Genomic DNA, 21,100 nt, shown 5'->3' on the forward strand with positions numbered 1-21,100 from the left:
TTGACATAATTGTAGGCGGCGTCCCATTTGCCGTTGAAGGCTATGTAGATGCATCTTGGTGCCATTTTTTGTTAAACTTCCTGAATAAAGGGAGATTCACTTGAGAAAAAATCAAAATGCAATGTATTTAAGTTTTTCTTTTTGAAAATTTAAGTTCTGCCCTTCCCAGTAGACTTTGTATGTAAAGTCATGAAGTATGCCTCAAACGGCATACTCTACCATTTTGTAAACCGAAGTCGCCTTTACCAAGATTCTTCAAAAAATGGAGTAAGCTTGTTTTCGCAATAGTTATTCCAATAAAATTGCAACAATTATTTCCAAGAAATTGAAAAACCACCTCTATCTTCATCTAATTTAAATAAAATCCATGCAATAGTTATTCCAATTTAAAATGGACTAATTTATACTTCTATATAAACCAACACAACTCTTGGAAGAAGAAAAAAAAAACATTTTACTTCTGAAAACCAGATATATTCACATACAAAATGAACCAAAATCAACATATTTGTACCTCGTATCTTCGAAGAAGCATTTATCAAATTTGAAACATAAGTACGTTGAGTTATGGTTAAGTAAAACTACTTCGGAATATAAGGAGCATGCATTATTAAGTATATTTAATGAGTGAAGGATGTATATAAGGTATACCGGAAGGTTTTATAAGGAAATGAGTGGAAGAAATGGAATAGTACGACTTTGGAGAAAAGATGGGTAAAGTTCCGTGTGATAATTTTGGTCCAACTTGAGGGAAGAATATCTCCAAGCATATGAAGTGTTTTGAAGTGAAACAAAAGCTTAAAGCGAAGTTCGTCGAGTCTAGTTTCCAACGCAACAAACCGCTCATCGATAGGACTTCGGAGTAGAGAATTATGGACGTTACAAGTTCGGCTAACAAAGCAGAAACGCGTGCTACAGTACTGCTATAGTAACCGACTTGCTACAGTAATTGCTACAGTGACCCCGACCCGAATTTGACCCTTATATAAAGGGTAATAACCCCCTTTTTCATCAGATTTTGCCCAGAAAATTCTAGAAAAACAGTTGAGGGTGTGAGAATATAAAAAAGTGAGCAATTTTCAAGTGGCAGAATATTAGTTTAGGTCCGCATAGGGCGTGATTGTGATTGTAATCTTGTTTTACGATGGATTTTGATGTGGATTCGAAGCGGATATCGGAGATATTGCTACTTCAACAAGAGTAAGGTATGGATCTCTTTCTATTTACGCTAATACCGGTTCATTCACGAAGATAGAGTGGTTAAATAATTATATAGTAAGTGGGTTAGTTACGGAAGTTGGAAAATAGCGTGTGGGCTGTTTTATGGTATATATTAGTGTTGGAAATGATGTTATTGATGTTGGTATTGTTGTTGTTGTTGTTGGTTGCTGAATTGAGGTTTCGGGCTAGGCATATAAGCAGAGGAGATCTCTAGAAAGATTTATTTGAAGGCTTAAGATAAGTATATAACAATGGGCCTAATCATAGTATGAATGGTCTTATATGTAGACTTGCGGGCTCGGACGGATAAGCGTAGGTAGTTGGAGGCTGAACAAGTATGTTAAGGCTCGTCCCTTTCTTTCAAAGGCATGATTCCTATGGTATGATTTCATAAATGTTTCTGTAACCTTCTTGTTTTCAAAAGCTAAATATCCATGGTTCTTAAAGCTTCTCATGATGTCGAGGATAAGAATGATTTTATGATGGTGACAACGATAATGATGATTTTGTGTTTTAAGAACTCAAGTTTATGATTTCAAAACGAATATGTGAATGTGCAGCTACTTCTAGATTTTCTCAATTTTATTCATTGATGATAACTTTACTTCTAAAAGCTCCAAAGTATATGTAAAGCTATCCATTCCTTCTTTTTGGCATGAATTACATAAAACGAGTGAACGATGAACATACATGACTCCAATGAATTCTCTAGTTCTCAGCGGTACTTGACATGACAGTTGTCTTTGATTCTCAAGTGTTGGTTCATTCTAATTATTCTATTAAGTCTCGAGATGATGATTTAGTTGTATATGGTTTCTCCCTAATATTCTATTCGTGCACACGTTGTTTCATTTCATCATTTCACTAGAGGGGTGGGTACGGTATATATATAATTATTTCACCGGGTCCGGGCACGTATTCGTACGGTATATATATGATTATTTCACCGAGTCCCTCACTAGAGGGCCGGGTACGATATATATATATATGATTATTTCACCGAGTCCCTCACTAGAGGGCGGGTATGGTATATATATGATTATTTCACCGAGTCCCTCACTAGAGGGCGGGATACGGTATATATATGATTACTTTACCGAGTCCCTCACTAGAGGGCCGAGTACGGTTTATATATGATTATTTCACCGAGTCCCGGTACGATATATATATGATTATTTCACCGAGTCCCTCACTAGAGGGTCGGTACGGTATATATATGATTATTTCTACCGATGTTGTCCCTCACTAGACTATAGGCGTCGAGTACGGTATATATATGACTATTTCACCGAGTCCCTTATTAGAGGGAAGGACCCTCGGCACAATGTGTATATATGATAATGTTTCACCGAGTCCCTCACTGTAGGGTTCGTCTCTACGGTATATTATATAGATGTGCATGACTCTTATCTCATAAGACAGAGGTGCATTGGTACTCTTTGATCGAGTTTCGAGTTTCTGTCTCATCTTTTACTCGGTCTTGGAAAAGATTTTCTTTATTGTACTACTAAGATGAGAAATTCCCGATTTTACATGAACTCGGGAAGGTAATGAGATTATTCGTGAGGCTTGCAAATAGAGCCGAGACTATTTTTCATCTTAAGGCACGGTGCATTGGTATCTTTGATCATCATCTTGTCATCTTTTACTCGGTAATGATCTTCTTTATTGTACTTCGCTTTATATACTCGGTGTGGTGATCCTCCTTTTCACGCGTTTCATGCCCGCGGAATGCTAGTGTGGTGATCCTCGGCTTGGAGAGCTCTTAGAGACTCCATTTCGGAGCTTGAGTCATTTTCGTACAGATCCTTTTGATATCGACTTATGCATATTTCGAGGTACAGCGAGGCCTTGTACCGCCATGTTTTACTAGTATGCTCGTAGAGGTCTGTAGACATGTGTGGGTTGTGTATATGCGGTTTGGTCAGCTATATAGATGTAGTTGTTTTATATATTCCCGTGTACAATGGCAGCCTTGTCGGCTTGCATATTTTGTTATGTTTTGGTTAGCTGTGGCTTCTTAGGAGACAAGTTCTTTTTGATGTATGACATGATGAGTTCACAGCATGCTTTTACAACGTGCCATATTATTTTCAGTTTCAGTCTGATTATATCTAGCAGGTCGTATACGGGTGCCTAGCTCGGGCACTAGTCATGGCCCATCGGTTTGGGTTGGAAGTGGTATCGAAGTATCCTAGGGTTTTGCAGCCGTGTTAGAGTCTGTTTATGGGTGTGAAGCCGGCCACACTTATAAATAGGAGGCTGTAGGGCATTAGGAATCATTGACCTTTCTTTCTATCTTAGATCGTGTGATGAGAGCCAAGTCATAGGAAATGAAATTCCTTGTACTAGCCCTTAATTTCAGCAAAAGAATGGTGTTGACAAAGGAAGAGGATGATGATATTGGGATTACAGAGGTAAGTCACTTTGTTGAAATTACGTCATCAAGATGTGCATCTTTTATGAGAATAAATTGGTCATAATCAAGATAAGCTGATTATACAGTAAAGCAGGGGGAATTAGTTACGTGTATAATTTAATGATAAGTTCAGTTGTAAGATTGCAGACGACAGAAGTTGAAGGAATCAGTATAGAGGTAAGTAATGGTAAAAAGGATTATAAGTCAGATATGGTAAGAATGTTGCAAGTATTATTGAAATATATAGCCAATGAATGGAAGTGACCAGGGAAATATACAAGGACGATTGATAAAAGTTCAAGTATATTTCGAGTTGTGACGCATGAGGTAAGTTTCGTCATCTTTGCATTTCTGTTCGATATTGAGAGCCCTGTGAGGCTAAGGTGTGTTACGCATGTATATATTTGGCCCTGTGAGGCATTGCATGTATTTTCTAGGTTGCGTATAGGTTTTGGATAGTAAAAAGTATAGGGGAAACTTTGTCAAAATTTTCCTAAAATTTAAGGACGAGGACCAAGGATTTAAGAGATAATAAAGATTATACGTCTATGATTGCTACAGATTGATTAAAGGGAAAGTATAGAACACGTTGATATGGGATGATAAAATAAAGACGACGCTACAAGTGGACATCGAGCATCAGTTATTGGAATCAAAAGTACTATTCCGGCTGGACAGATAGTTGGGCACATCACTATTTCGAGTATCCCTATAAATTTCGATCGAGAATGGCAATGAAATACAACATTATAAGGTAAAACCTTTAGGGGGAAACAAGTAAGCTTGAGTACGAGCACAAGGACTGACTAAGGTATTGGAGGAATTATGACACCCGAGAATGGGGCAATCGAAAAGTAATAGGGAGTTATGAAGCAAGATGAGCTAAGGAAATGCAAGGAGAAGCCATGAAAGTAGACGGAGATAAGATCGCAAGAAAAGGATTCAAGGATATTGCGTTGGTCGAAACAAGCTGGTGACAATGAACCCTCGTGAAATTTCAAGCCGCTAGTTATATCAATTGCGAGAGTATATGACATAGAACCATACAAACAATCGCCATGATGAGATGGCTAACAGAATGGTGCAAGCACGATGAGGAGGATACTTCACTCTACAGCCCTCCAGACCGAGAGGAGGATAGGCCGGCTACAGGTATATGAGTCTTTTATTGGAACTTCTTATGTGTGTACAACTATTGCAGGATACCATTGATAGTTGACAAATGGAAGTTTTGAAGGGACCGATAACCAAAGTACTTATTATAGTTTTATCGCCAACACCGTGGTTCGTAGCCACGTGCTCTAATCCTCGAGCTAAGAAGTTTTACGAGAGTACCCTCTATGAGGAAGGTTAAAAATTTAGGAATGGAAAGCAGTTGTATATGTTGATTGATGGCTTGTCATCGGGAGTTCCAAAGGCTAAAATAGCATTTGCTTCGTCGGAAGAGTAAGGAATCCTTTTAGTCTGGAGGGAGATGCATTACGAGAATTTATCGGAATCCGTTAGAATTTCAGCTTGTTCTAGGTTATGTGATAAAGGTCACGTGGTAGGGTGGATGCGATCATACCAGCACTAACGCACCGGATCCTATTAGCACTCCAAGGTTAAGCGTGCTGGGGTGAGAGTAATACTAGGATGGGTGACCCCCCTGGGAAGAGTACTAAAAGTCTTACAAATTCAGATATAAGGGACATATGAGAAGTTAGAGTAGCCTAAGGGAAATTGGAGTATGCGGAGTGGTTGGAAACCTTAAGAGGTCGCGAAGGACGAGGCGGACTAGATCGGTGGCAAGAAAGAAAGTGCATCACAACTCTAGAATTAGGATAAGTTCGAATAGTATATGGAGATACTTTGTAAGTGAGGGGTTAGTAACCATATATATGTATAGGTATGATATCCCATATGTGACTGTGCCAAATTGGTATATGTGTCCCGAACCGGCGTTGCTATATACCGAAGGCATTAATCGAACGGGGTAGAAGTTCAAGTAACAAATGCTACAAGGTAAGTTGATGCTATTTTCACTACGAGGTTAGAATTGGAAAGTTCTAATGCCATAATGCCGGGGAAAAGGAAGAAAGTGAGTATATTAAAAGTAAAAGGATTAAAATGTCTTAAGTGTAAGGAATGAGGGAGAGTAAAGTTTCCAAGAGGGACGACGGGCAAGGCAAGGGACTATTTGAATAAGATTCGAAGGTAGGCATACGAAAGGGATAAAGTGTGGTAGTATGGAAACAAAAGATGAATGTGTAGGGTAAGAGAACAGGCTTCGATAAGTGGGACTAAAGGATAGTAATCACCAATAGGGATGGAAAGTAAGAGAAAGAATTATCAGGCCTTGCAACGATATTAAGAGATTTTCAGCTCTCGAGAGGTATATAAATGGATAAGTGTGTAGTCATATTGACACGGCTGCCTCGGACACGGAGGCGCCGTCCTAAAAGATAGTTTAAGAATGGAATGGATTTGTGCGTTTAAAGGAATATTTCACGAACTTCAGGGTCAATACTATAAAATAACAAGTGGAGAAGGGCGTTCGAAGAGGAAGGAACTCAAGGAAGGTTTGAGGAGGAAAGCAGGAAAGGTACACTAATGGGCTGGTCAAAAGGAGAGGAGAGAAAAAAAAGGGAAGAAAAGGAAAATTGAGCAATCACCAAGGACAAGTGAGAGGATAATGAACTAACAAAGCTAAACGGGAGGTAGTACATCAATGACATGGGATGAGGATAAGAAATACCGAGATTTAATTATAAAGGAAATAGAAGGATGTATGGGAAATATTCATGAGTATGGACTAGCCTTGGCGGTAGGAAGGAGAAGAAAGAAGAGGGCATATTTGCAAGGATTTCACGACACGAACAAGAAATGGTAGAACACTGGAAGAACTACAACACATAGGGGGCACGCAAATAAGTAGTCAAGGAAAATTTCGGATAAGTGAGCTAAGTGAATAAAAGGATTGATAGTGGAAGGGGAAGAGTGTAGCATATTAACTCTCAATGATATATTGTAGACGTAGAGTGAAACCGGAAACTCAGAGTAAGAAGAATTTCAGTGATAACAGTTGTGAAGGAAGACGAAGGATAAAAAGAGCAAAGTGTGACCAAACGTTCCGTGAAATGTTTTGATGGATTCCAATGTCCCCATTAACCCGTTGATTCGGGAAATGTTCAGTCATAAAAGGTAGAAGTAGAAAGGCCTTAAAGAAGGCAGCAAGAGTGGATCTATAATGCATAAGCGCTTCGTTCAAATGCAAAGCCCTCGATTAGCAGAAAGGAAAATAAGTCAAGCTATACGATGAGAGAATTCTGGTATTATAAGAGACCAAAGGAGTTGGAGGACATTGAGGATCGGCGCACTCCAACATTCGAGGATGAATGTTTTTAAGGGGGGAAGGATGTTACACCCCGTATCTTTGAAGAAGCACTTATCAAATTTGAAACATAAGTACGTTGAGTTATGGTTAAGTAAAACCACTTTGGAATATAAGGATCAAGCATTATTAAGTATATTTAATGAGTGAAGGATGTATATAAGGTATACTGGAAGGTTTTATAAGGAAATGAGTGGAAAAAATGGAATAGTACGACTTTGGAGAAAAGATGGGTAAAGTTTCGTGTGATAATTTTGGTCAAACTTGAGGGAAGAATATCTCCAATCATATGAAGTGTGTTGAAGTGAAACAAAATCCTAAAATGAAGTTCGTCGATTCTAGTTTCCAACGCAACAAACCGCTCATCGATAAGACTTCGGAGTAGAGAATTATGGACGTTACAATTTCGGTGACAAAGCAAAAACGCGTGCTACGATCTTGGTATATGTAACCGACTTGCTATCTTTGCTACGGTGTGCTACGATGACCCCAATTTGGCCCTTATATAAGGGTAATAACCCCCCTTTTTCATCAGATTTTGCCCAGAAAATTCCAAAAAAACGATTGAGGGTGTGAGAATATCAAAAAGTGAGCAATTTTCAAGTGGTGGAATATTAGTTTAGGTCCGGATAGCGCATGGTTGTGATTGTAGTCTTGTTTTGTGGTGGATTTTGATGTGGATTCGAAGCGGATATCGGAGATATTGCTACTTTAACAAGAGTAAGGTATGGATCTCTTTCTATTTACGTTAATACCAGTTCATTCACGAAGATAGAGTGGTTAAAAAATTGTATAGTAAGTGGGTTAGTTACGGAAGTTGGAAAATAGCGTGTGGGATATTTTATGGTATAGATTAGTGTTGGAAATGATGTTATTGATGTTGGTATTGTTGTTGTTGTTGTTGTTGTTGTTGTTGTTGTTGAGGTCTTGGGCTAGGCATATAAGCAGAGGAGATCTCTAGAAAGATTTATTTGAAGGCTTAGGATAAGTATATAACAATGGGCCTAATCATAGTATGAATGGTCTTATATGTAGACTTGCGGGCTCGGACGGATAAGCGTAGGTAGTTGGAGGCTGAACAGGTATGTTAAGGCTCGTCCCTTTCTTTCAAAGGCATGATTCCTATGGTATGATTTCATAAATGTTTCCGTAACCTTCTTGTTTTCAAAAGCTAAATATCCATGGTTCTTAAAGCTTCTCATGATGTTGAGGATAAGAATGATTTTATGATGGTGACAACGATAACGATGATTTTGTGTTTTAAGAACTCAAGTTTATGATTTCAAAGCGAATATGAGAATGTGGAGCTACTTCTAGATTTTCTCAATTTTATTCATTGATGATGACTCTACTTCTAAAGGCTCCAATGTGTATGTAAAGCTATCGCTTCCTTCTTTTTGGCATGAATTATATAAAATGACCGAACGACGAACGTACATGACTCCAATGAACTCTAGTTCTCGGCGGTACTTGACATGACGAGTTGTCTTTGATTTTCAAGTGTTGGTTCATTCGATTATTCTATTGAGTCTCATGATGATTTAGTTGTATATCATTTTGCTACGATATTCTATTCGGGCATAATGTTATTACATATTTCATTGAGTCCCGGGCGGGTACGTATTCGTGCACGGTTCATTGCATTGTTCACCGAGTCCCTCACTAGAGGGCCGGGTATGGTATATATATATATATATATATATATATATTATTTCACCGAGTCCCTCACTAGAGGGCCGGGTACGGTATATATATGATTATTTCACCGAGTCCCTCACTAGAGGGCCGGGTACGATATATATATGATTATTTCACCGAGTCCCTCACTAGAGGGCCGGGTACGGGATATATATGATTATTTCACCAAGTCCCTCACTAGAGGGACAGGTACGGTATATTATATATATGTGCATGACTCTCATCTCATAAGGCACAGGTGCATTGGTATCTTTGATCATCATACTTGTGTCCTGTCATCTTTTACTCAGTCATGATCTTCTTTATTGTACTTTATGCTTTACATACTCAGTACATATTCCATACTGACCCCCCTTTTCTTCGGGGGGTCGTTTGTCATGCCCGTAAGATACTGAGTATGGTGATCCTCCGGTGTGGTGATACTCGGTGCTTGGAGAGCTCTATTGTTCCGGAGCTTGAGTCATTTTGGTATAGATCTTTTTGATATCAACTTATGCATTATAGGGGTACGGCGAGGCCCTGTACAGCCATGTTTTACTAGTGTGCTCGTAGAGGTCTGTAGACATGTGTGAGTTGTGTATATGCGGTTTGGTCAGCTATACAGATGTAGTTCGTTTTGGATATTCCCGTGTATAGTGGCAGCCTTGTCGGCTTGCATATTTTGTTATGCTTTGGTTAGCTGTGGCTTCTCAGGAGACAAGTTCTTTTTGATGTATGACATGATGAGTTCACAACATGCTTTTACATTGTGCCATATTGTTTTCAGTTTCAGTCTGATTATATCTAGCAGATCGTATACGGGTGCCTAGCTCGGGCGCTAGTCATGGCCCATCAGTTTGGGTCGTGACAATATTGTACATGGTAATGGTGGCCACGGGCAAGCACATGAACATGCCCATCTTCATAACCAAATCCATCCTAATATTACAAATTCGCAAATTACTCAAGAAATTGCTGATATCAAAAGAGACATAGATTTTTTGAGGGCTCTTTACGGTGCTCTAAGTAGAGAAAATGATGATCTACGAAGAGAATTACGATTTGTAAGGCAGAGGCTATTCTAGCACACTTGTCAATTTGACGATAGGGCAATTTGGAATGGGTACACATGAAATTAGAACTGGTGATGGTAGTTTGGTACTTATGAAGTTAGGATTTTATGTTTTGTGGACATATATATATTTAAATGGATGTTAATGAAGTTTAAGTTTCTTTAGTTTTGTAGAATTTTACTTATTGCCTTCTAAACAGAAGTATTGCCTTCTCTGACATGCTTGTTCAAAACTTTGCCTGTAACGGCATACTCTACTCCTTTGTAAATTGTACTTTTGCCTCCTCCGGCATAAGTACTTTTTGTTTTGCTTATGATAATGCAGTAATGGTTTTTGGTTAAAAAAAAAAAACTGAAAAACTTCATCTATCTTCATCCAATTTATGTCAAATCCATGCAACGCTTATTCCAATTTAAAATGGACTAATTTATACTTCTATATAAACCAGAACTTTTGCCTTCTACGGCATATGTGTTATGAAGTTTGTTCAAAACTTTGCCGGTAACGGCATACTCTACTCTTTTGTAAATTGAACTTTTGCCTCCTCTGGCATAAGTACTTTTTGTTTTGCTTATGATAATGCAGTAACTGTTTTTGGTTTAAAAAAAAAACTGAAAAACCTCTTCTATCTTCATCCAATTTACATCAAATCCCTGCAACAATTATTCCAATTTAAAATGGACTAATTTATACTTCTATATAAACGTAACTTTTGCCTTCTACATACTTGTTTATGAAGTTTGTTCGTAATTTGCTGTAACAATGATACTCTACTCTTTTGTAAATTGAACTTTTTGCCTCCTCCGGCATAAGTACTTTTTGTTTTGCTTATGATAATGAACTTTGCCTCTAACGGCATAATGTACTCCTAAATAAATTGAACTTTTGCCTCATTCGGCATACTTGTTCAAAAGTTGTACACAGTTTGCCTTAATTCAAGTTTAAATCGATAAGCATTGCCTGATTTAAATTGAATTTACTATAATTACAATTTCAAGTTAATGAGAATTGTATCCTAATTTAAGGAAAGTATAAACTAATTAAAATCATAACAAAGCAATAAATCCAATCAATTCTATTTTGCTGACTAATTTTATCATGCGTAATGTTCAATCTGAGCTGTATATCAGTTGTTTCCTACTAATCAGGTCGTAGAAGATGTTTTTTTTTTTCAAGTATTAACAAATCTAAACTGAATAAAATCGTTAAATTGAGTTGAATTAAGATTTATACCTTTTACTGATGTTGTAGCAACAAAATCAATGGAGAAATCTGGCTTGAAACAACGATTTGAATAATGTGAAAAATTGGGAACGAAGGTTGAGTTAACCATATCAAAGAAGGGAAGGATTTGAACAATGGTAGGTTTCTCGGCTTTTATATGTAACGGTTAGGGGTAGTAAGGTCTTTATACTATGTTGCTTTTGCTCGAAAGGGCAATAATTAAAGACCACCATTTTGAGGGGCAAAATCTAAAGACCAGCCCAAAAGAGGGGTATTCGCGCCAATTGCCCAAATGTTTATGCAATTGAGTTCGTCTTAATTCCAACGCATGCTCCATTTCTCTCCAAGTTAGGTTGACTCGATCTAGATACGTTAGTGGGCCCCGTTGGGACCCACCAACGGGTTTGAATGGACAAAGAGGTAAAGAACATACACGATATTAGAATACACCCATAAACTAAACTAAATACAACAATTTAAATTGAACAATCATTATATGGCCAAAAATAATTAATTACACCACTGTTGGGCCAAGCCCAGATATAAAAGATGAAGTTGATCACAATTAATCAAATAAAGGAAGCCCATAATAAATAAAGTGTCCAGGCCTGGCCCAGAAATGGCCCTAGCCAAGCCATTCTCAGGATTAAACTAAGTGTCCAAGTCCAAATATATACAATATAGTTACTATATACACAGAGAGCAAAACAAAGATTGTACGCCCTCTTTATCTCTAAATTTCAACCATCTCAACCACCAGAAATCAATACAAGTATAGATCCAAAAGGTCTCATTTTAAGGCTACTATAATTCACATTTTTCATTAATTTTAGCAAAGCTGGGACTTTCAAAGTTATGGCAGAGTCAAACAATTTCCAAGAACAACTAGGTGAACCATAGTGGCCTATCCAAACTTCAGACATGTCACAAAAAGTTAATCCGAGAAAGACAACAAAGTCTAAGAAGATATCCAATTGCAAAGCAAGCAGGGTAATGTGTTGAAAGTCTCAGCTTACAAGTCATCAAGTTAGATAGGGCAAGGCTTATTGGGTCAAGTAGCATAGAGGCAACAACACCACAAATAAAGGACCAAGAAAGGAATTCAAAGTGACCAGGCAAGTAGCAGCAATGCAGTGAAAGGATAGGGGGGAAGGGAGTGCCAAACCAATACCCAAGACACAGTCAAGACAAGGCAAGAGCCATATACTAGTTCCAGTTTTAAGAAATCAGGATCAATGAGTCAAGTGAGTGGATTAAAGTACTTCAGAAAGGTATTCTTAAACCAGTCAATTGGTTAAATTGATGTCAAGTTCATTTAGTCTTTGATTACCAAACAAGAAGTAACAGAAATGAGATTACAAATTCAGAGAACCAGTTTAGCTAGCATGATCAAGATGTCAGATGATGTAATTTACAAGTTCAAAAAATACTCCCAGATTCTTTGTTTTACTAGTCAAGGTTCAATGCAAGTTATACAAATGGTTTAGCCATAGTAGGCCTTATAGAGATACTAACAAATGGTCTCAAATGTGATATAATCTCAGTTTTTATTCTCGGGAGGACACAGATGGACTAAGGACATAAGTGTAGATCAAAAAATGGTCAATGCAAGTTTCAAACAAAGGAAATTCAAGTTAGAGGTAATCAAGACAAATCCCAAAAGTCCAAAGGGATGCAAATGGTGCATGATATGGCATAATTCAAACAAGCAGGGAAAGGAGAACAAAATGCTTAAGTCACAGGGTTAATCAAAACAAATAGCCAAGGGAATCAACAAGACAAACAACAAGTGACATAGACCTTCTGGAACTACCCTTCTAACTCAAGTTCTTATTTCGAAAAGCTATATACTCTACCAGCAGTTACCATAATCTCCAAAAAGTTCAAAAATCCACAAGCCAAGTCCAAAATCAACTCAAACTTCTAATGGACACTCAATAGGACCAAGGAAGGACAAAACAACAGACAAAGCAAAAACAATCTCATAAATCACCAGTCTTCATCTTCAAAAAATTTCATAACCACATAGTTGTTCAAAAGAAACCAAGAATGCAAGTTTAAAAATCATAAGGCAACAAACCAAATACTTGGATTTTCAAAGCACATTTAAGGATCTCATAACCACATTTTCAAAGCATTTCAAAGAAAGATAGTTTCACTAAGCCAGTTCTAGGTTCAGTTTTAGCACCACATTAGATGTCACCAGCCTTTCAAGTTTGAATCAAGTCTTTTGAGAGACAGCCTCGTCATAACCAGTTCTTAGGAACTTAATATGGTCCAACAATGTGTAGAGAAATACAGATATTCTAGTTCTAGTATCAAAACATAGGAAAGAAAGGGAGACAGGACCTAAATCACTTCTTTACTTAGTTCCAGACTTTTCTTTTTTAAGATTAAACCTAGTCTTCATCATCTTCTACATGGTTTGACAAACAAAAGGGTGTTTGGAGGTTACCTAATCAAAACAAGCTCACTGAGCATATCAACAATGCTTTAGACAAATGGCAGGTATACACACAAGACCAAACAAGACTCAAGTCACACTAATGAATAAGCTAGACATGTTATAAACTCATCATGTTCTCATTTTTAACAGATATTCCAATTTTGGAAGCTTTAATCCACACTTAACTATTTCAGGATTCTCAAAGTAGGTAGATGCGATCATTCTCACTTTTAAAATACTTAGCAAGTACAGGGATGGAAAAATGTATTCATAAGAGGAAAGCAGTCCCTGAGTTACTTAGTTTAATAGGGGGGATTAGAGGGACTTGGGAGTTTTCTTATTTACAAGAACATATTGAAAAGAATCAGGCTTTTAAAAGGAAAGGACTGGTTCAAAAATACAAATACAACAAGCAATCAGAGATTTAAACTCCTTCTTCGTTCCAATATATGTAAAATAGCACAACATAAGCACTACATTTCAGGATTTCAAGATCATTTAAACCTAAATTGATCCTAGAGGACCATATGGATCTAAATAGGTAACAGACCTAAAAAATCCTCAAAAACATACCCAAAACAGACCACTTCAAAAGGAGAATAAAGCTTAAGTTCATTTTTTAGTACCAGCTCTCATTTTAAGATTATTTAGCCATTTTTAGAATCATTTCAAGACATCATGTGAGCTAGGTTTCAATTTTTAACAATGAACATGAGAAACATAAGTTTATTTTTCAATGTTCTACACAGCTTTGGACAGTAAATATTATCTTTAACTACAAATCAAATCAATAACCCACATTTTGCTCAAAATCCTTTAAAAAATCAAAAGAATGAACCAAAAGTGCCACAATAGGACTAGAAGTGCTCAAAACCACAGAAACATAACTAAATAATCATAAAAAATAGAAGAAGGCAGCTCCATCCTAAATTTAGTAACCAAGAACCAAGATCAAAACCTACTTCATTTTAACTTATTCTAAACCTTAATACCTAACACTAATACTCAGAATTTGGTCAAGGTTAGGCGGGGCTGACCTACCACTTTGACGGGTCTTAAAATGGCTAGCCCAGCCAGCCACACGTGGCCAGTGGGTTAAGAAATATTTTTCATATTTTTTTAAGTTTAAATTCTAAACTAAAAATGCTAACATAAATATTTACAAGAAAATATTACATACTGTTGCTAACCAAGTTTCAAACCATAATTAAATTATCTCAATAATACTTATTAATAAGTATTAATTATCCAATGCTTTTAATTGTTGTAATGCCTTATTACCAAAAAAAATTGTTCTGATGCCCATTATGCAGGGAATTTTTGCATTGGTTTATTGATTTCAGTACAATTTTAGTTGCATATGGTATCTTCTTATTGGTTTGTCGGTCTTAGTACAAGTTTGGTGTTTTTTTAATCAAGTTTGGCTTTAAGTAAAGATTTGGTTGTAGCTTTATATCATTTTCTTAAATTACATCTTCAATTTGGAAATCTCTACCATTATGCAGATACCTTGTTGGACTCATAACTTCTGCAAAACTGAATAAATTTTGACATTGTTAACGGATAGGTAATTGATATAACCCGGAACCAAATAGAGATATTAGTAAGAAAACTAAACAGCTAATTAGTAACAAGGAAACTAGCTAAATAGAAATATTAACCTAGCTTTGTTCCCAATAGATTGCAACAAAACACAAAAAAGGGAGCAAAGAGAGTTCCTTTCTTTTCAGGGTTAGATCTTAGAAATTTACATAGTTTATAACTCTATATTTAAATTTTTAAGACCTTGTTCGCTAAGTTACACGGACTCGGGTGCAGGTATCCGATACGGGTACATATTCGAGTGTCGGATTCGGCAAAATCTAAATTTAAGATTCGGGGGTACGTATCCGGTCCGGATACGGGTGCGGGAATTCGGCTAAGAAAATTCAAAATTATATAAAAAATAGAGCTATAAAGATATTACAAATTTTGAGAGATATTCTTATGAAAAACTTACATGTATATGAAATAAAAGTACTTCTTTGTTTATCTGAAACATGAAGCAACATATATGAAATAAAAGTACTATAATATTGAAGGTATGTCATTTTCCTTATCTTAAATCTGTTTTATTTTTAATTTTGAGAAATCAAAATCTCAAAATTTTCCCCCAAATTTGTCGACGGACTCCGGTCAAAGTATCCGTATGTGATTGACCGTATCCGGAACGTTTCCCGTTCCGGCACCCGCACCTGTCCGTATCCGGGACGGGGACGGCACCCAAAATGGCGAGTCCGTGTAACTTAGCTTGTTCTTTTGGCTTTGCAATAATGAATATATTATGGGTTATGTAGACTTTGTGTTTGACTCCTCTTTTAGTTACTTTTAGTACTCTTCTTTCTTTTTATTTATATATTTTTTAATTAGATATTTTATATTTTGTCCACGGGCTGGCCCAACCAAGCCTCACAAGCCAACGGGCTAAAAAGCCTCGTTTTGAAATAGGCTCCAAATATCAAGCCCAACCCTATTAAATCACAGGCTGGCCTGCGGAGTCCATACTGACTGCTCTACAGCAAATACTGAGATTGTCATACCATTAACACAATTAATGATGCCTTAAAAATGATGGCTAGAGAGGAGCCCAAGTGTGTTGTTTGAAATCATAAAACAAGTTGATCACATGAAAGTGCAACGTGTAGCTGACAAGACAATCATATGAAGTGTAAGAGAGTATTTTGAGGTCTATGACAAAATTGTGAGCCACGTCTTATCTCTTTTCTCAAAGCTGTTCCAGTAATTACCCCAAAATATGACTACTCTATCTCTTATTAGAAAAAATGACCACTCTATGTACATCATATCCAGTGATACATGTTGCCCAGCTTCGCCTAGAGGGACATGTCAAACATCAGAGTTCATCTACAATATTACACATCAAGCATGACCCTTGCAGACGGCTTGCATTTACAATATGAAAAAGTAATACAACAGCATACCTCCTTAAGAAAAGAAGGGTGTCCGTACATTAGCAGATATCTTCAAATCTGTCACTAGGATGTCAAGTTTCTCCACTTGTCCTTCAAGTCAACCTGAAAAATATGTATGAGACTTCAAAGGTTGGAGTATTATATTCTGTGCAAGAACATTAGTGTGAGAATGCACTTACTGGAGTCCTATCTTCGAATATTTCACGATAAGTATCAAAGATGAGCTTCCAATTTCCGACACCATACCTTCAAGAGAAAAGAACGTAACTTAAAAGATAAAACTCATGCTCATGCCTCATATTTCTTTAATATGGATAATTTTTTATAGAATAGATTCAAGGAAAAACGTACTTCTGTACACCAGATCTCAAAGTGTCTTCTTCCAACGTACTCCATCTCTTGGCTTTCCTCCTCGTTGTAACTTTTTTAAATTCAAACTTCTTCAAGGGAGAAACTTTTGTCCTTCTAGGGCTAGGTAATGTGAACCTCCTCCCACTTCTTGGTGATCCTTCGCTTAAGTCATCAATTGAATCATTCCACTGTGTACACATTTCAGAAATTGTTTTCATAAGTAAAAATAAAAGAATGAATCAGCAAAATCTTGAAATAGCGGAAGCTAATGCGAAAAAGGCTAAAGGAAGGAGACAAAAAATTGACGTAAATCTAGCTCTCCGACGAGCTAGAACAAGGGTAATTTTCTAAAAACAAGATCTGTTGTACCTTGGATAAACTTTTTCAGCAATAATTCCTACGCGCTAAAGTTCTCATATCCAAATGATGCCAGAAAATCTATCAGGATTCTCTTCCAGAAAACCTCAATAACACAGTTCAAGAAATTTGTACATTGTCAAACGAACTGCAAGGAAGTCCTTTCTCCACCTAATCACAATTTAGATCCTCTGGCAAAAGAAAAACTACAGAAACATCTATCTAACCTATGATTTGACAAAAGATTCCTTTAGTTACTAGGCTATGCAAACATAGCTTGTTTGGTTTCTTTGTCTGGAGCATCTATAATGTTATTAAAGTATAGTCAACAGTACCATGTGTCACAAATAGTACAACTAACAAAGATATCCAAACTCCAAAGCAAAAGGATAACTCAAGAAAAGGTAGAAGTTTTTGTCCTTGCTGAAATAAAATACTTATAGCATGCACTAAAATTTAATTGATCCAAGGAACCTCCGCACCCCGCTTTTTGTTTCAAAACTCAAAACAAAAAGTTCAAGGGATAACGTATAAATTTACAGAATATTAGCTTAGTTATAAAGGATTTCCCTCCAACCTCACTTGGAAATGAGACTTATAAACTATCTTCTTCCTTGTTTCAGTAACTGGTTCATAATATCACACAAACTATCAAAACTTTCCTGCATGCTTAATAATCAAAAGTAACGCTCTCCTGCATGATGTAATGAAGGAGTACGATATTGAAAAGACAAGTCTGATTAACAGCTGTAAGTAACAAATTATATCAAAGGAGATCTGTTTTTACTTGAAATCTTCATTAATAGGATATGAAGTTTTCATTCTTTTCATAAGCAACACGATACATAAAAATACTACTATCTCCAGCGAGTATTGGTTTAACACAGAGCTCCTCAAACAACAAGTTAAATTCTCAACAGAGGCAATCATTAGGAGTCTGCTTTTCTTCTATTTCTTTCTCTTCCTTGAACTTCAATCAGGACACAGTAACATATGTCCTTAAGTTGCCATTTTGAGAAAAGCTTACTATATAACTTACCCAGAGAAACAAAAAGCTACCGTACCATTTGGATACAGCAATCAACAGCGTTAATCGGACTTTAACCTAGAAAAAACTGAATAAGACCCCTATGTCAATTGTCATATTCGAAAAATCTTGAAGGATTTTCCTTGTCATTGTAAATTAAATTAAACTCATTAACAAATAATTATTCCACTTTAGGCTAGTAAAAATGAGGATTGGAGAAGGTTCATAACCAGCATAAATATAACTATATTGAATGCTTGACCTGAATAAAGTGGGATTAATATAGATAATTCAGACGTAGTTGATAGATTGATACCACGATTATCTTGCATTCTTATTCGGTAAGAATAGTTTTAGGATAGTTGTCAACCTACCGCAACCCTCCTCTATTATACAGGCGGTGTGAACAAACGCACACAGGCGAAGTCAAGATTGCCTTCTTCTCTCCTCTTTTTGTGAAAAGTATCTCAAGATTATCTTGCATCATGTGTAAAAAAATGTCTTCATTAACATTTTCAAGATAATGCAGTCATGAGAGTGATACCAAATATATACACCATATTTTATTCTACAATCACTTATACACATTCAATAGCCTACTTAAGAGATTCTGAATTAAATAGGGCAAGAAAGCATTCTAATCATTAGATCTATACAAGAAAAGACAACAAAAATTCAATACGCTAGTATATACCTCAAATGTATGAGCAGTGTTGTTTCGAGCCATTAAGCTTGGCTTGGGTGCAGCATTATGATGACAACAGTGCTGGTCATCTTCATTAGCTCGAACTACTCCATTACTATCAACCACAAGATTAGGGGCTCTTCCATTGTCATTTTCTGCAGGTTGCTGAGCACTATTATTCCTGTCCAAAGACATCAGAGTCTCAGCAAGATCCAGTGCCTCAGGGAGAGGGTCCTTCACCACTGCACGCAGCTCCAAAGAACTCAACTTAAGTGCTTCCTGTGCTTCATCAATTTTAGGTGTAGACAGCAAATCATCCGGTCCACATGATGCCTCAACTCCTGGCTCAGCAATTTTGACACCTCTGCAAATCCCAGCTGTTGTTCCTCTTGTGCGCTTGACAGCAATATGCTTGCGCCTAAGCAATGCATCTCCCTTGTTTGCCTCTGCAAGGGGATAAATAACATAATTGAGACATGTCCAACATACAAAATGTTTAAAATTGTATTGTGTTTTCCCTCCATATTGACTGCACAATATTTTAGAGCAACAAAATTCAGCCTTTATAGCACCAGAATCCAGAAGTTACAACCATCCACTGAGGTAGTGCAGCAATCAGATTACAGGAAATTACATATCGTACAAAGCAGGATGGACATAGAGAAGCAGACCCCAACTAGTTTATAATCAGAGGCATAGTTGTTACAGTTTAAGAAAACACATGTTCCTAGAAACATTTAACCTCACACACATATCGTACAAAGCAGGATGGACATAGAGGAGCAGACCCCAACTAGTTTATAATCAGAGGCATAGTTGTTACAGTTTAAGAAAACACATGTTCCTAGAAACATTTAACCTCACACACACATACATACATATTGTAATATATAACAAGCTCGAACACATTTAGCATATGGTGTCAAGATTACCTCTCTCATGGTTACTACAAGTCAAGTCCTGAGACACTTGTTTGTTTTGCCAATCCAAACATGCCTTCACTGCATCATCATCATCACGCCTCAAAGTTTCTACCAAAACCTGGAGAAAGGGAGGCCCAATTCTCTCCTTAGCTTCTTCAACAAAAACCTTAACTGCTTCAACAGCTGCTATGCTTTTACTCCGTATTTTCACATTATCACAAAACCTATCTTCCCATAATGCTGCTTCAATTTCATCTCTCCACTCCCATAATTCTTTTGATACGACGCCTACATTCTCCATTTTATTGATTCTCTGTTTCCATATCCTCTTTACTGCTTCAAAATACTTCACTTTTTCACCCAAGAACCTCACTGTACAATCCACTGCTACCGCACAATAAGCGGCTTGCATTGCTTCAGAAGCTTCAATTCCTTCTTGAGTATATAATTCTTCCATCAACTCGAGAAATTTAAGAATTTTCTCCGAAACGGACCCATTTGAAATCTCGGACTGGATTTTTCGAACAATAAGGGTTTTCTTGAGCCTCACATGGTCATTGGGAAGAGGAAGAACACCAATTAGAGCGTCAAGAATGTAGTCTTGGAGAGGTTGCCGAAGAATAAACTCCAAAATCCAACGCGAGATGTCGATATCCATCACGAAATCAAAACTGGACTGAGAACAGCAATTCTAGGGTTTCCGGAGAGAGGATTCAGTTACATATCCGGCCGGTTCGTTTGTACAAATTCTTTCAAATGGCATTTTTCCTTTTTTGTGTTCACTTGACTTGGGGCTATATGACAAACCAGCATGTGGGAATTACAACGATGCCAGGCATGTAGGAGTGGGCACAGTAGGTATATACCATTACCATATCAAAATCAAATTTTTGATATCACGATTTTGATATTATGATATTTGATATGGTATTTGATATGATTTTTTGAAAAGTTTAGTATTTGGTATGGTATTGATATTGATAAAGAAAATATCAAAATATCGAATATTATACCGAAGTATTCCATATAGTTACATATACAATTCGTATATATATATATATATATATATATATATATATATATATATATATAATACTAAAAAATATATTATTAGTATTAGTACAAACTAATTGTTTAGCCGTTGTAATTGCTTGTACTTTCTTTTAAATATTTTTACATGTGTAAGATATTAGTACGATATAATTGATTGAAATGTCTTTTTTGTGTAATTGATTAACGAAGGGCATTGCTTATACTTTCTTTTGAATATTTTTACATGTGTAAGCTGTTAGTATAATATAATTGAGACGTTTCTTGAATAGCCGAAGTCATAATTCTTTATTATATGTATA

The 21,100-nt window shown here is 36.6% G+C and overlaps 1 protein-coding gene across 1 annotated transcript; it reads right to left on the reverse strand.

The window, feature by feature from the left end:
• Nucleotides 1-16,215: 16,215 nt before the first annotated feature.
• On the reverse strand, nt 16,216-20,572 carry LOC132045707 (uncharacterized). The gene is made up of 5 exons (XM_059436273.1): nt 19,758-20,572; nt 18,835-19,271; nt 16,757-16,944; nt 16,585-16,651; nt 16,216-16,507 (listed from the first exon to the last, which is right to left on the reverse strand). The coding sequence occupies exons 1-5, from the start codon at nt 20,404-20,406 to the stop codon at nt 16,469-16,471; spliced, it is 1,380 nt and encodes a 459-aa protein (XP_059292256.1). The 5' UTR covers nt 20,407-20,572; the 3' UTR covers nt 16,216-16,468.
• Between the last annotated feature and the right edge of the window lie 528 nt (nt 20,573-21,100).

Source organism: Lycium ferocissimum, unplaced genomic scaffold, assembly GCF_029784015.1.
Source record: "Lycium ferocissimum isolate CSIRO_LF1 unplaced genomic scaffold, AGI_CSIRO_Lferr_CH_V1 ctg7701, whole genome shotgun sequence".
Classification (NCBI taxonomy): Eukaryota; Viridiplantae; Streptophyta; class Magnoliopsida; order Solanales; family Solanaceae; genus Lycium; species Lycium ferocissimum.